Consider the following 17,581-nt stretch of genomic DNA (forward strand, 5'->3'; position numbering starts at 1 on the left):
ATTCACCCTTCTCAGAGCACATCAAATCATACACGGCAAGAAGCATGACAGTGCACGTTGAAAGCGGATCAGATTAGCAAAAGTCGAATATATGAATAAGGATATTGAAGGAAAATGAATTTTTCCCTTTTCCGTTCCAATCGAATTGGTGGAAAACCGCAATTGATTGCGTTGTAAAATGTGTGTGTGTGTTTTGCAACGTCAAAAATATATTTTGAAAACATCAACAAAAATACATTTTGAAAACATCAAACTCAATAGAAACATTTAAAAACACTAAATTTAATAATAGTACGAAATACCATGGGATTTTGTAAAAACTCTGGAAATCAATGTTTAACTTTCCTTGTTATTAATTTTTCGAGCAAAATCAACTATTTCGTCACTGCCGCGCTAACTTGTTGCACGTCGATTTTGGACCATATTGAGCTAATAACACATTTTTTTGCAGCTCAGAATCCCTCACCTCACCACCACTTCACAGATCCCCAAAATGCGATTCAAATCCTGTGCATTGTTGTCACTTCTAGAGCATTTTTGATTGGAATTTTTTTTTTGCTTGGATTTTTGATAGTCCGAAAGATTTCAAGAAAATTTTCCGCGGTTAACCAAAATCAAATTAACAATGCAACTCATGTTATGATGGATATAGACTAAATCAACCCTGATGAGTCCGAATTTCGCGGTCATAAAGCTGGATTCCTTAAGGGAAACAAGATGTTCAAGATGGCGGCCAATATGGCGGCTATATAGAGAAGTCAACAATATCATACTATAAAGGCTGTTGACGAGTAGATTTTAACTAATTTGGGGTCGCTGAACCCGAATATGACCATTAAAATTGGTCACGGTGACCCAGGAGCGTGTCATCCAAGATGGCGTCCAATAAAGCGATGGAAGAATATTTAGGAATTTTTAAACAACACCGATCAAATTTAACTAATTTCAGGTCGCTGAACCCAAATCTGTTCATGAAAATCGAAATATTCGGATTTTGTGCCTTGACTATTGTCTGCGCCAGACACCTCCTCGACAGCCGGGGCTTGTCCTCAGGACAAGGGAGTGGACTGTATACTTACTTCCGGATGGTGGATAGCGATCAGGTCGAGCGGGGTCACGATCAGTTGCCAACGTGGCGTTTTATTGCAGAAAGAGGGAGTTTACATGGTTCGGTCGGGGTTTATAGACCAGGGGCGTCTATCCAGCACAATAGGGATTAGGGATACAATAGAGATCTTCTTGGGGCCGTGTGCAATTCTAAAGAGCAAGAGAATCTATTCTCTTGCCTTGTGCAACACGAGTGCAGAATTGGGTCCTTAAGGGTCACACATCATTTCGGCCCCAACATACCGGCCACCAATGGAATCCCGATTCCATTTAAACTAAACTACACTCCTTACTTGCTAGCACATCACTTCTTGTCTTCGGAGTTCGCCGACTCGCTGGGCGACTCGTCGTCTTCAGGGTTGGAGTAGACAGCACCCGACGGAACCTTGACGCTCACGACCCGCACCAGTCCGTCCGGACCAGGACGAACTGCGGTTGAGCGGCACATGCTCCAACAAAGGGGGGAAGATTGTCTTCTTTCAGGATGACCAGCTTGCCGGTACAGGTCCTCGGTGCGTTTGTTGCCCACAGCTTCCAGTATTGCTGGTTCTTCCGCTGAATCGCTTGCCACAGCGATAGCCGGTTGGTAGGGACACCGGAGAGGTCGGGCTCAGGGATCACTTGTAGAGCGGAGCCGACCAGGAAATGTCCGGTTGGGATAGCAGTCACATCGTTGGGGTTCTCCGGAACGGCCGTCAGCGGCCGCGAGTTGAGACAGCTTTTGATTGGCAGAGCACCGTCTGCATGGCTTCATAGGTGAAAGCTTCTGTGCCGATGGCTCGGCGGAGGTGATGCTTCAGCGCCCGTACTGCAGCTACGGTACGGTGTGTAACGTTGTCTACGTTGAACTTGGTGCCGACGGTTCGGCGGAGAGAGGAGGTTTTGCGCTTGAGATCGGGTGGGCGTCACGACGGTTCGTATCAAACTCCTTCCGTGCCATGTTACGGGGATTGCTTACAAACGGGGGCCTGCGTGCAGCAGGAACTGTGAGCTGACGCCAGTGTCAGCTTCCGGGAAAAACGGTTTGCCAGGAGAAACAGCTTTTGCTTCCGGGCGCTTGTCGGTTGACCGCGCCGGCCACCAACGGGAGTGCACCTCTGTCGACTGGCCGGTCGACCTCGAGCCAGCACTGAGCTTGAACCACGCTCCAAGCCGGTGAGAAATCCTTTGCCGCCAGGTACGGAGAGGTTGGGGTGGAACGCCAGGTCGCTTCAGCGAGCAGCTGAGTCAATTCAGGGTGAACTCGACAGCGGCGAGTATCGTCCAAGAAATGCGAGTTTGAGCTTGATGAAATCCGGGGAGTGACGCCAGCGAGCATTGCGTGGACGTCCAGCTTGCGAGTTCCGACGTTATCCTCAAGCGAGCTGTGCTTGGGAGACGCAGAGCGCTTGAACCGGATCGCTGCCGATTCAGTGAGCACGAGTGAGCCAGAGTGTTCACCGCGCTGCCAGCCAGGGGAGTGAGCTGAGAGAGCTTGCCAGTAGTGCCGAGCGCGTGTAACTCAGACTTACGAGTTCCGAGGAGTACAGGGCCAAAAGTGTACTGTATCCGAAGCAGCCAGTCAAGGAGACCGCCGCCAGTGAAACTTAAGCAACAGCGCAGACTGCGCCGCAGCTGCGCTTCAGTGAGTATGCTTTGTAGCGATACGACATGCAGATCGACCGCGATCCGATATGGGAAGGATGAACCTTGGGGCAGTTTGGCCTTTCTTTTAGGCCCGTAAACCTCGACCTTGGCAGGAAGGGGCGAGGCGAAGTCTAACTCCACAGCTTCCGACAGGGAAGCTCTAGATGCAGCGCTCAGTGGGACAAGATGAATTTCCCAAGGGACTGCCGGCTGAGGTGGTTGTGTTCGAGGGTTGGTGTGAGGGTGAGGGCTTCTGTTTGTGTGAGTGGGGTGAGAGTTCTTTCCGAGGGTTGCGAGACGGCATTCTTTCGTGACCACGTCAGAGGTGGTCGATCATCAGGGGAGGGAGGATGCAACGAGACGTGGTGTTTCTGTCTGCATCGCCAGCAGGGATTCGAGGAGCAGCCACGAGTGGGGTGGCTGGCCGACAGACAGTTCCGGCAAAGATTCTTCTGAAGGATAGTTTCGAGCTTTTGATCGTACGGCAAGCGTAGATACTGTACGCACACAGTTGTGCGATGGGATTGAGAGCACACAGAACAACCTCTGGGGATAGAAACAGGGGGCGGACAGAGCGCAGCGGCCGGATCAGGTGTAGTCGGCCCATGTGACACCAAGAAGTCACGCAGCCGATTGTAGCGATCCTCCATGTCCACTCTCTGGTTGGCGTATTCTTCCCGTGTTTGCGTGTCGTCTGTCGATAGCTCAAGATCGACTAATGCTGCCATGTGGCGCTTCACAAGTTCGTCCAGCCGTTGAATACGGAACGGAACTTTCTCGCAATCAAGATTAAAATTGAATGCGTCCACAAAACGTTCAATAATTAAGATGGAAGCTCTAGTGACGCGCACGAGCGTCGACAGCTCTCGTAGCTGCGACATCTTTCGATCGGTAGCTCCAAACACACAAATCGTTTGTTTTACTCACCTTAGACGCTCCAACCCAACTTACAAACCATCTGTGGCTGGCCAGCAATGTCAGCCACGTGCTCGTGCGGGTTTTGACGCCAAATCCGAGAAACGGCAAGCGGGAGCGTACAGCCGAAGGGTCCTTACCTTAAGGACTTGGACTTGGACAGGAACTGCTGGCCGGATTTCCAGCCCGCTTGGTTGATCGTGTCAGCAGTAGAGACGCCACGTGCTTGCTCAGCGATGGCGGCTACAAAATGGCGGCTTCTGCACCGCGCGCATCGGGTCGGATACTGCTCAGGAACCACACACTTTCAGCTGGCCGCACCACGCTGTCCGCGCAGCAATGGCGGCCGTCGCACACTTTTTCGTTCTTCGTTCATCAACGCTTGTTCAGGAATCACTTTTTTCGCTCACTTTTTGTCCATACACTGTTCACGCAGAGCTACACGTGCTAACGTCGCGTGGGTCGACAACGTGCTTCAGGTTTTATCGAGAAACCTGGGAAAACGCGAAACGGTCCACTCCGATTCAGGAACACAACAGCAAGCCTGGTTCACTTTTCTTTTTCCACTATTCACTAGCGACGGTGGCTCACCAAAGCTCACCACCGTGCTCTTCCGAACGACCTTCGGGGCTTCTGGGGAGTCCGGAATGAATCCGGTACGGCCACGCTTCACCGTCCAACACTTGCAGCAACCACGTGCTCTTCCGAATGCTCCGATGAGCTTCGGGGGCTTTCGGAATGAATCCGATTCACTTATCACTCTCACTAGCAAGGAAACATCCGGGATAGACCGGCACTTGATTCGTCTACGACCTCGTCAGACCGTAAACGCAACACTTCTAGTTCTTTTCACTTTCACTATGTACTTCCGGTCGACACCGGATCGATATCCACCGGGGTGGGGCAACCACAGGCCTCGCGGGAGCGACGGCGGCTCGCACAGGAGCTCCACACCGCGCCAGTCCAGTGCTCGTGAAGAGCGGAAGTTCGCTTCGAGGCCGCCGGAATGAATCCGGCTCGAAGGACCAATAATGTCTGCGCCAGACACCTCCTCGACAGCCGGGGCTTGTCCTCAGGACAAGGGAGTGGACTGTATACTTACTTCCGGATGGTGGATAGCGATCAGGTCGAGCGGGGTCACGATCAGTTGCCAACGTGGCGTTTTATTGCAGAAAGAGGGAGTTTACATGGTTCGGTCGGGGTTTTATAGACCAGGGGCGTCTATCCAGCACAATAGGGATTAGGGATACAATAGAGAGATCTTCTTGGGGCCGTGTGCAATTCTAAAGAGCAAGAGAATCTATTCTCTTGCCTTGTGCAACGCGAGTGCAGAATTGGGTCCTTAAGGGTCACACATCATTTCGGCCCCAACAACTATTTTCATTTGAAAGATGTTTCAATCTTGTCGTGCTATCTTGACACACCCTGGAAATTGATGTGAGTGCGACAACTGGCCAATGGGATTTCAGATCGGAACGCGTTTGAGGTCGACTACCATAAACATGTGAAATTATAACTCTGGATTCCGGCAACCAAATTCAACCAAACTTCGGGACAATGCACAGAATGGTCAGCCAAACATTGTGTGCTCTTATTTTTATTATTTCAATGTCAAAACTTTTTAAAACCAGAATAATCATGCACATGCAATCCCGAGGACGAGCCTTCACACAAAATGTGTAAATGTATCAAAATTCCACGTTTACATCTTTATTCTACTGCCTTTAAAACATTGTTATCGATGCCAGGAAGACACGGCTGCTATTTGACAGTAATTGCAGATAAATGTCTCACCTCTAGCCCTATTTTTTTTATTTGGTCCCTATCGGCTCACGTGGTGTTGTTCCATCTATGCAACGTCTTAACGTTCCGTTATATGAATACACAACGAGCTTGAGTTTAACTTCCTCTTGGCCTTGCACATCATCATCATCGTCTTCGTCGTCCATTGTTATCGGCAGTGATGGTATTTGCGGTTGTTAAATTATTGTTTGATAATTTAAGTTTAAATCGTACAATTTTAACGTTTGAATTATGTTGGTCAAATAATAGAAAGCCCTTTTCGTGAAATCAAAAACAAAAGGATATTTTTTCATTTTCCCATCTCTGTGAGTCGCCATAATGTTCGCTCCACACCGATCGCTTGGGCGATTGACTTAAAAGCTCTCATCCTTTAATTACACTTCTAATCGCATAGTCAAGAGACTACCCCACCAGAAGATGCAGCAGCAGCGCCGCGGCGTCAAGGAGTTTGACATTGGCAGGTTCTATTGCCCTCCGGAGGTCACACCGGGCTGGCTGGAGGATGTCGATGCTGAACTTGGTCGTGGCTTTTGAGAAGCTGTGGGGTTTCTATCACAATGTAAAATTAGAAAATAAAAAGCTTTAATTAAACAACAGTAAATAGATATTGGCTGTGGTTTAATTGAAAAATTTGGAAAATTTGTTTAATATCATATAGATTATTGATCAATAGTGCAGTGCCTGTGAGGACGCGCAGACCTGTTTTTTTTTCGTGTTATTTTCATCTCTTTTGTGTCGCTGTTTGTGTTCATGGGGTTTTTGATATTCTTCTTCTTCTTTTTCATTTTTTTAGTGCACGCGTTCGTTGTCCTATGAGTTTTTTTGTTGTTCTCTTTATATAGACGATCCGAATTATTATTATTTTTTTAGACAAGCAAGTCGTACTGCTGAATTAAGTCCTTTCTATATCATCGATGATCAGAAGGCTCGCCGACGAATATGTTTTAAGGCTTATGATATAAAATCATTTTAATGAATGAAGCCCCTCCTACATCACCGTTGATCGGAAGCGCGCCGACGAAGAATTTCTGGAGAATCACGGTTATTTAAATCTCTAGATAGCTATCTTTCCGCAGCCGGCTGCCTAACTTTTAATTTCAACCGATAAACAAATTGCTTATGGTCGCATCACCTACCACAGTGAACCCTGACCCATCTTACTAACCCCTCAAAACTCATGTGATACTTTGTTGTCATTCCCATCCACTTCCCCGTGTCTTACCACTGGTCGTGGCCGGCGTCGGTATTGATCAGCACGAAGGGACCTTTGATGATTGGTTCCTAATTTTCATCTGTGGTCCACGCAGCAATGTTTGGGGGTCCTGGTCAATAACGAAGTAGCAGCTACGGGTAGACACCAAAGCTATGCTGAAATGTGGAAATTGGAAGTATCGTATAGATAAGGCTACCAACTGTACGGATTTTTTCCTTACCATACGGATTTTTGAACCTCTTCGCGGAATTTTAACAGACCGGAATTTTTGTAGGGAATTTTTAATTTTTATTTTTCTGTGAGTTTGATTTAAAAAGGGAGAGTTTTCCGGGGGTTCCTCAATTCAAATTTGATTATCAATAATTCTAGAGTTTTTGAACTATTGTCTTTCATATGTTGACAGGACCTTCTTAATTTTTTTTTTGAAATTCTTTACTAAATATATTCATCCATTTCCAAAGGCTTTCTAAAACTTGTGAAAACATTTGAACATTTGAATTAACAAATCTAGAGTTTTTTTTAAAGGTCCTATAAACTGTTGTGTTTCACATGTTATAGGACCTTTTCAATAAAAAAAACTCTGGAAAAGTGTTCGTGAAAACACTAAGAACGATATTATTCGTAAAAGCAAACTTGACCTTTCGTAAACTTTTAAACGTTTAGCAAAAAAAAAATGAAGAACATAATGATTTGATTCAAATCACGGTTTATTTTATGAATACTTTTAAACGTGCAAGTCATAAGCACTCTGAAAGCATTTTTGAAATTTGTTAGCTGTAAAAACGACACAGTTTTAAAACTTTTATTCTCAAATTTATTAAATTATTTTATCTATATATATTAGGGTGGGTACGTTTTTCAAAAAGTTCTCGGATCAAGTTTTAGTATGGTTCCCCTTGTAGGGCATGCCCATAGGAACTTTCATGCCAAATATTAGCTCATTTGGTTGTAAACTGGCTGCGCGCATCAGGGTTAAAGTTTACATGGGAATTACTATGGGAAATTGGAACTTTTTGTTCAAACGCTTCTACAGGTCTGGGAAAATCACGCGCCAACTTCTGGTATGGTCAGGCCTATGGGGAATGGTCTGGAGAACACTTTTCCCGAAGAGAGCATATGGATTCGTTGTCTCTAGACCTGGCGCATCGGCAAACAATCCGATGTCTCCGGAATCAACGGTTTTCCCTCAAAAGGCATAAAATTTTCCTTAGCATGCTATGAAAGCTTGATGAACACCGCGACGCCATACGTCAGGCAGCTACCACGTGGTTGAAATATTTGCCAAAAAATACAAATTTGCTCTGCAAAAATTCTGAATTCGACTAAATAATATCAGGATTACTCGAAATGATCATGTTCTAGTTAAAAGAAGGTTTGCTATTAAATATTCCAGCCGTTTCTCACCCACGTGTTAGCTGCCTGACGTATGGCGTCGCGGTGTTCATCAAGCTTTCATAGCATGCTAAGGAAAATTTTATGCCTTTGAGGGTAAACCGTTGATTCCGAGACATCGGATTGTTTGCCGATGCGCCAGGTCTAGAGACAACGAATCCATATGCTCTCTTCGGGAAAAGTGTTCTCCAGACCATTCCCATAGGCCTGACCATACCAGAAGTTGGCGCGTGATTTTCCCAGACCTGTAGAAGCGTTTGAACAAAAAGTTCCAATTTCCCATAGTAATTCCCATGTAAACTTTAACCCTGATGCGCGCAGCCAGTTTACAACCAAATGAGCTAATATTTGGCATGAAAGTCCCTATGGGCATGCCCTACAAGGGGAACCATACTAAAACTTGATCCGAGAACTTTTTGAAAAACGTACCCACCCTAATATATATAATTCATTGACAGTTTTTGTTACACCATGGTGTCATATCGGCAAAGTGTACGGATTTTTACTCAGCAAGAGTTGGTAGCCTTTCGTATAGATTACTTATTTAGAAATTTAATTTAAATGCCTCAAAATATGCATTATGTTTAAATTGTTAAGATAGATAAATTAAAAATTACAATTTCGGAAAATTGATTTATTGATAATTTGAATTCTTGACATACACAAGAGTGACATGACATATCATATCAATTTCAAGTAGATTATCTTTAATTACTCGATCGTTAATACTAATCGATATTCTTATCTCCTCCCTCTCTTTCCAGAAACTTTCACCACAGAGGCACTCCTACTGCCGAAGAAAAATTTTACTTTAGGAGTAGCCATTCGCTGCCAAGAAACCGATATGTACTTATGCTTCGACAAAAACTGGAAAATCAAAGGCATGGTAAGAATCCGTAAATCTCGACCAAAAAGGTGTCACCGTCTCGTCGTCGGTCCGTTTACCTGAGAATTTCGGGGCGTTTGTGAAATTTGCGCAAGCAGAAAAACAATCTATGCCCCAGCGGGAGTGACACGCAACATGCTGGTCCGCCGGGCTCGTTCCTCTAAATTCGGAGCACAGAACAATCATCTCTTTTTTTCTGACGAACAAAGTCATAAATCTCAATCCGGACTCCCGCTCAACGGCCTACCAGTTTGTGTTTTAATCTTTTGTAATAGATAGAGGTGCCCAAAAGGGCACGACTGATTACGACACACACATCGTGCGTGCGTTGGCGGTAAATGAGTCCGGAATGTTGGAAGAACTGGATGCTGCCAAGGTCACGCCTCAGGTAGACGGACGACCAGATAGTTGGGCCTAATTTTGTCGTTTGTCCTGGAACAATTCATGTAGAATAATGTTGTTTTTGTGTTGTGTGCTTGGTATCTTTTCAGAAAGTCAAAGGCAACATTGTGAACCGATCCCGCTGCCACTTTTACGAAACTCTAACCACTCTCGGATACTTCCGCTTCCAGTCAGTCATCAGTCAGACAAAATATCTCGGTTTTATCGGCAGCGGTAAACAAATCAACTACAAAATGAGGCGCCACATCGATGAAAAGTGTTACAATTTCCAGCGGATGAATGCATCTTTTGAGTTTGGTCACAACAATCTGACGACGACGACCCAAGCCAGCGGCACAACCCATGCCCATCGTCACAAGCATGGGCAACGTCGCAAAGGATCGCCAAACAACGCCAACGGTCGACAATCGCGGCCCGTAACGTGGCCGGCAGCAACGTGGGTGCCATCACCAGCGCCACCACAAAGAACCACTCAGATGAGCAATGAGGTACACACTTCTACGTCCACGCCAAAACCAACGAAAATGGCCAGCACCAAGAAGCAAATCAAGACGCCCAAACGCCTTGGCCCTGGCAAGGCCAACAAGAAAGGGTTCAACGCTAACGTCAACGCCGCCAACATTAGACATCATCGTTATCCCGCGTTTTAGATAATGCCGCCGCCATCTTGACCGCCATATTGGGGATGGACAAACCACACAAACACACTTCTCTCTACCGGAACTTCCGACCGACATTAGGCAGGGAATCTCCTCTCCTCGACACACACGTTTCCCTGGATCACCCCCGCGATACACCTCACCCAACCCCACCTCCGTCTCTTATCTCTCTGTTCATCTCCCCGGCATGGGCACTGCGCGTCCAAGCCACAAGAGATGAGGCACTTTTGTATTAGATTGTTATAGCCCCGGGAAAGCTTTATTAGAATGTAATTTGGAACTAAGCATCAAAGCCCGCTAGACGTTTGTTCGAAGCATATAAACACACACTCACACACAGTAATAGGGAAATAAACAATTGCCAAAACACACACACACACATTATTCATCAATGTATTTGCTAGAACATAACAAAAATCAGTGACAAGTATTACACGTATGACCCCCCCACGAGTTGGAACGTTGAATAAACGAACAAAAAACACACACACACACAGAATTAAGCGAATAGTTTGAGTGTATGTGAGAATGTAAAACTACAACAAAACAAAAACATTTAAGTGTTGCATCGCGAGAACAAGCTGCCGCCGCCACCGCAAGTAAATGCGTAGACATAGACACATACTTTGCATTACAACAACAAAAGTAATCTAAATGAAGATTAGGAATCGCTGAGAGCTTTTAGATGCCTTAATCGGTGTATATTTGTACAACTTCATAATAAATAGTCAGAGGAACGCAAACGCGTGCATCGCATCAGGTCATAGGAATTGTGGAATTATTTATTAGGATTTTTTAGAAACGTTCAAAGGTTTGCATGTTCTATCCACTATCCAACAAGCGAAATTAGCATTCTATTTCGAACATTAATCCTTCCCAGTGAATTCAGAAAGTGTGAATGGATTGCAAATTACAACCATCATCCTTACTTACATCTTAAAGAAACACTTTGTGAATAAAACAGCAATAGTGTGATTTCGGATTTTAATTCCCAATTATTCTGTTGTTTGTTCAAAACATATACCTTGTTTTGAACAATTTGAAGCATCTTTAGAATACTTCTGACATGCGTAAATTGCTACACCCAAAGTACAGAGTCGAGGGACTAGTTCTCTCAAATCTTATTGAGAGATTAATGCTAAACTCGAGAGAATAATGCACACCAACACAACAAATGTGTTCATTCGTTAATTAAAACAACAAACCTCCAACAAGTGACCACTCTTTAGTCACAAAGCTGTGATGGCCGAGCCGGTTGAGTCATTGAGATATTATGTTGGGGATCCCTGGTTCGATTCCCGTAGTCGACCAATTTTGTAAATGAACTCGATGACATGGTTCTCTCGACCATCTCGAGCTTTATTCTCTGTTTCCGTAAATGCAACATTATTCTCTCAGCTTGGGGCTATGATTCTCTCAGAAAATTTTCTGCCCTGTATTTTTTGTGTGTTCAATTTGAAATGTTGCTTTCACATAAACAGTTGATATACCTAAATATCACTTTAGTTGGATTTTTTCAAATCTCTCCGAATGAGGTTCATTTCTTCAGAATGACGATTTAATCTTTAAGGAGTAATATGAATTCTTGGTAAAATTTGGAATGTTTTAGCATACTTTGATCAACTTTACACCAACTAAACCCATTTAAAAATGTGTTAGAAAATAACACAAGACAAAAAAAAGTATCAAATTCCTCTATTCAAAATTTTTTGCCTCTTTTCCTTATTTAGTAATTCGAAACCCGGACGGAATCGACGTAACACCTTATAATGTGGCCCTCTTAAACCTTGCGGTTTCGTCAACGGATCCACAGGCGTGTATCGTTCTTTTTGCGACAAGACTCCGCCTCCCGGGTCTCCTAAGTGTGAAGGTATGGGCACGGGGAGAGGGCACCGAATACCTATATTTACACTTAGAATTTTTTGCGTCCGCCCCGGGATTCGAACCCCCCAATTACTAAATATGGAAAAGAGGCAATATTCCTAAAATAAAGGAATGTTGTACTTTTTGTTGATTTCAGTAAACATTTTTCTCAAACAGGTGTCTCCAAATTCGACAATTTTTTTTTTGGAAATGTTGCAATTTTTATGCAGTTTGACAATTTTGAAATTTCAACTTGTAAGCTTATGAACAATTTTTGATTGAAATCATTGCATATTTTATTTAAAACAAAACTTTCAAATAAATTGATTTAATTTTCTAAAAAAATATATTTAATTTGTGACCTCAAAAGCTGAAGCAATTAAACAAGCACAAAAAAAGTTGACTTAACAGTTTGCTGTGTATTTAACAAAAAACAACTAGAAACCACGTTTGGAAAACGATATTTACAATACCGGAATAACGGATCATTATCCACAGGACAATAGCATTGAAACTAACTCTTAACTAACCGACGTAAGCCCACTGCATAGAACAAAAAAAACAGCATTTAACACCACACAATTTACACAACAAAAAAAAACAAACGCAGGCATAAATCTCAAATAAATACGAATCTCACTAAAGCTCCTGGGAGCGTATTAGTTATTGCCGCACGTGAAAAAAAATTAAAGAATAATAGCAAACCCCCCACAGAAATTCAAAAAATAAGCTACGTTTCAAATAAACACAAAATCACCCCTGTAGAAGAAGGAAACAAAAAATACATGAATGTTTTGCAAAACCAGTTTAAAAAAAAAATCCCATATAAAAGTCGACAAAAATCAAGTATTACACACTAATTTTAACAAACACACAAAAAGCCAAAATAGCAAGAAACAAACACAATAGCACGATCTTTCTCGAGCACAAAGTTTGGAAGATAACGATGATAGTATGTTGTTTATGTTAAACATTACTGCCAAAACGAAGGGAAGACGATTCAAAGAACAAAAACAAATGGTTTAATACTCTTGCGCGCTCCGTTTCTTCTATTGATTTAGACGCAAACTTTGAACAGCCTCGTTGGTAGTCCAAAATTATTGCCCTAATTGTATCGAGCTGAAAATCAATCTGGCGAATTTAAATGAAAAAAAAAACTCTAATTCTTATCTTCAACATTCCACTAGACATTAAGAAATAAGTCATTTGGTTAAGATTTGTTCAGTTAACGCGAACCTGTAACTGTGCTGTATCATTGTATAAAGTTGTAATTGTCGATTCGTGAGCCGGTGTAATTCGTTTTTCTTTTCATTTGTACAAAGCAACACATCTTTTCATCATTTATATCCTACTATATAGTAAGTTAAGTATTGTATGTATTAACTAGCGCAGAAAGTCCATAGCAGGTCAGATCAGAGGAATAGCCACTCCAGCTTTTCAGTATAGCAGCAACAAATTGCAAAAACCACTACTTTATTGACTATCGCCTCGGATGTTTCTTCAGTAATTTCGAACGGCTGCCATAACTCGCCATGCATGCGCGCGCGGAAGAACATATTTTGTATTAAATTTGAATTTTAACAGCAGCGTTGAATGCGAGCAAACAGTAGCAACAAGGAAACACATGAGGAAACGAGGTGTAGGAATTTGCATTGTTATAAATGTACATTATGATTCAGTTTCCAGTTGATAGTATGAAATTACGTTTCAAATGAATTATTATTTTTCTTTGGTTTTCAATCGATTTAAGTGAGTAGAATTGCGAGAGGACAAGATGTAGTATTCGAACGAAATGACAAAACATTATATTTTTTTAGTATGGAAACAGGAAAAATAAATAAAATGAAAATGATTTAAAGTTTTATTTTAACTTATGAGTACACATGAAAATAACAAGATTATTTAACAATAAATTATAATACTTATGAATGACAATAACTTAAACCACTGTGAGATTTATTCAATCCGAAATTACCGCCTGATGAGTTATAACATTGATTTGCCTTTGATTTGAGCACATTTAACGGTACGGGGAAATTATTCTATTCTTCTAAATCAGGGGTGCCCAAAGTGGCCCGCGAGGTGCTATTTTGTGGCCCGCGAACCCATTTTGAATGATCATGTAAAATGGCCCGTTGACCACTTGTAATTTTTTACTTTTTCAAAATTATGGTTTATTTTAAGCTTTTATATGCTAATCTTTTTTATTTTTTTGTTAATAAAGAAAAACTTATGATTTATCATTATTTTGATCCCCACTCTCGGATACAAATAATATGTTTAAAATATTTTATAATTAAAACAATTTCACACGTTTCAATGTGAGTGAAACTAGTAAATGTCGTCAAAACTTTCATCAAACATTTTTAGAAATATCAAAAAGACGTTCAAGTTTGACGTAGGTAGAATTCTGTAATAGTTGCAAAAATAAAAGTTTTCTTTATTAATTTGCAAGTCACCCTCAAACTTACATTGCACTTCCTTAGGGATTCGAACTCATTACAGTTAGATAACCAATCTGATTGACTATCAACTGATTCAGGCAGACAAAATGTGGAATTCTGAGGATCAAGTTTGCAGCAAATATTTTACAAAGCTTTCGTCGGTCAACCCACCCCTCCAACATTATTAAAAAATTGAATCGAAAAACCAGGAGCAAAAATATATTTTCAAAAAACTTGAAAAAATTAAGTTTAATACCATTCTGCTGAAATTAATTAAATATGCATTCCTTTGCATTTAAAATCATTTGATGCCTTTACTTCTTAACAGGTTTTATAAAAAGTTTGAAATTTGCTTTTCTGTTTTATGAAAACATTGATCAAAACTTGCTGGGTTTATGATACGAAAGTTTTAAAAATATCTTTAAGAATACTTTAAGAGCATGGAACATAGTTTTATATCACACTTCATTGTTTCTCTTAAAGCTATCCCAGAGAGGTTATTTATAAGACTTTTAAGCATTGTCAAAACTGCTTTGAAACTAAATTAAAACTACTCTGTTCTATGAAAGCATATTTCAGATTATTTGAACTTGATCTGTCAAATCACATTTTTGTACAGTCGGTCGGTTTAGTGTCAAAGAAACTTTTACCAAAATTTGTGATCCCGGTAAACAAGTGATACTTTTCGCCCGTTTCCGGCTCCAGCGCGGATGTAACGGAGTACACCTATCCGAGGGTGATCGAGTACATGCCGATTTGGTCCATTGACATGCATGGGCAGTAGATGTTTTTTTCCGGCACGTGTTGATCGAGTAACACGAGAATCATCATGGGCGCCGATTCCGTAGCTACCGTGAAGCCGACGCGCAGAATCGACAAGCTACAAATCATCAGTTAGGCCATCCGTTTGTCCGTCAGAGCCTTTCGAGGATAAGCTGGATAAGGCGTTCCGAGAAGCGGATAAATTCGTCGCGGAGTGCTAGTGTTTTAACGTTGGTCTAGTGTTGTTTATTAAAATCAGTGTTGTTGTGTCGACGGTAAATTCTTTATGCGAGGAAAACTAATGATGATCCCAATCAAATAAATGAATAAAGAATATGAAAAAATGTATTTTGTTTTTATCCAACGATGAAAAAATAACCATAAAAAACGTTTTGGATCTACCTCCTGCTAACTAAAATTCGCATGCGCTACGGTCGCAGTACTACGCCTTTTGCTCTTGGTTAAAATAGCCTTAAAGCTCACTGCAGTCTACATGTTCTTGCCTAATCTTGAACAAGAGCTTCGCAAGAAACAAAGCTCTTAAAGTTTCTTGTACAAGAGCTTCTTAAGAAAAATGGCCCTAATAACTGCTTTGACTAAGAGAGAATAGTTTTTATGAGTTCAGCCATATTAACACGAAAAAGCAACGGCCAAAAATGGAAGCCATGTTGATTTTTCAGAAAAAATAATTAATCGGTCCATCAAAATAAAAAATCGATGCAATTTTGAACGATTCATGCCTTCGATGCATATTTTTTCGAGGTATCTAAGAAAACTGATCAGTGAAATTTTGATGGCAAGAATTTTTCAGTTAGAACGGCTGCGTAAAGTCACAGTAATTTATTATTTTGATATTATTTTATAGTTATCAATATAATTTTATCTTTTTTCATTGGCCATTTGTGATTTATTTCATAAAGAATTATTGAATTTAACGAGATTATAATTAGAACTGATTTCCCTTCGACAAATCAATTTGATCTTCAACGAGAGAAAACATCTTTAATGAAAGTTTATTTCAGTCTTGAAAACCTCTTCTGTGCGGTTATAAATTTAAGAAGCTTGAGCATAAGTTTTATTTAAGCAATTAAATACACCTGCAGAGTGTTTTAAAATCAATGTCTATGCTGATGAGTTTTAGATGACTCCTAATAAATGGTCATGATAACCTCCTAAAATAGTCCACTTTGCTCTTAACTCAGGTTTAATGCTGATTTATTGTTGTCCTGGAGATAAAATGGCTTTATGGTCATTTTTAGCTAAGATAACTTCAATCTCTCCTCAAGATAGGTACAAAACTGAAAATGTTACTTGGGTAAGAACTTTTTTTTAAATACCAGAAACAACAATACCGACAGAAACTCGTTATTTTGTGGTTTCTATTGTTTTGAAAAGACATTTTTTTAAATAACAGAAATGTCCGATCTTTTACATTACAATAACGTAATTTATTTTTTTAACATCCTTATTTTTGTAAATTTGGCCCGCAAGCTCATTTGAGCCTCAAGTTTGGCCCGGCCTTTGAGCAATTATATCGATAATTTTCGTAGTTTCAAAGACACCGCAGTTTAAAAAATAGTTTCCAGTTGATAAGATAAAAAAAAACTAATTATTCGCTCTACAGCATTGCCTTGGCGTTCTCGATTGCGAGATTCCTACTTCAAAACTAGGTGTCCGAAGGTTTGATTGTTGAGGCAATTGCAAACCTCTTTTTACACCTTAGCTTTGGATTGTTACTGCCTACCAGAGGCTCCACCCCAAGGAGCCTAACCTCTAGGCTAGACCGGGGGCCAACAATTACTTCCCCGTCTGGCGGAAGGCGTTATCAGAAAAATCTCCTCTTGAAAAATGCCACCGGGACCTTCTGGGATCGAATCCAGGCCGGCTGGATGAGAGACAACCACGCTTACCCCTACACCACGGTCCCTCCCAGTTAATAAGACTGGTAAAAATATTTTTAAAAGTGTTTGTCGCCTCTCCCTTCCAATTCGCTCCAAAAAATCAAGAGGCTTTTTTTAAAAAAAAACCTCAAAGTTTAAATGAAATGTCAAGTGCAATCAGCTGGCATCAATATCAGCGCTTGCGCCCTCGCGTTTAGAATCATTTTGAGCATATTTGGGTTTGTTAAAATCTATTGATTTTTTGAAATTTTTTGATATAAACAGTACCGCAAAAAGTTTTTTTTTTTCATTTTTTTTATTTCCTGTCAACGACAAAATAGCCTACTTTTCTGGACCAAAAATAACAGAATCGAATAGCAATACTTTTCAAAATAAATGTTCTACTTTTCAGCACTCAAATGGGTGCTGAAAAGTTGAACTTTTCAGCACTTGTTTCGAAAAGCAACACTGTTCAATTTTTTTTTGATTTAAACGATTTATTGACAAAATACATTAAAATTTGACATAAAATTTACTCAGTGTGTGTTTTTTGGAATTGCAAAAAATGTTGTATGGAACTCGTTGCAAAACTTGATTTTTTCAGCACTCTTCGTATTTATCCAACTCGG

The 17,581-nt window shown here is 41.2% G+C and overlaps 1 protein-coding gene across 1 annotated transcript in view; it reads left to right on the plus strand.

Moving 5' to 3' along the window:
- Positions 1-11,742, plus strand: part of LOC119767183 — a 73,381-nt gene extending 61,639 nt beyond the window's left edge. The window contains exons 4-5 of the mRNA XM_038255123.1: positions 8,821-8,942; positions 9,434-11,742. Of these exons, the coding sequence (XP_038111051.1) occupies positions 8,821-8,942; positions 9,434-9,994 (683 nt within the window). The 3' untranslated portion in view covers positions 9,995-11,742. The remainder of the gene's footprint in view (positions 1-8,820; positions 8,943-9,433) is intronic.
- Positions 11,743-17,581: the final 5,839 nt, after the last annotated feature.

Source organism: Culex quinquefasciatus, chromosome 2 (assembly GCF_015732765.1).
Source record: "Culex quinquefasciatus strain JHB chromosome 2, VPISU_Cqui_1.0_pri_paternal, whole genome shotgun sequence".
Lineage (NCBI taxonomy): Eukaryota > Metazoa > Arthropoda > Insecta > Diptera > Culicidae > Culex > Culex quinquefasciatus.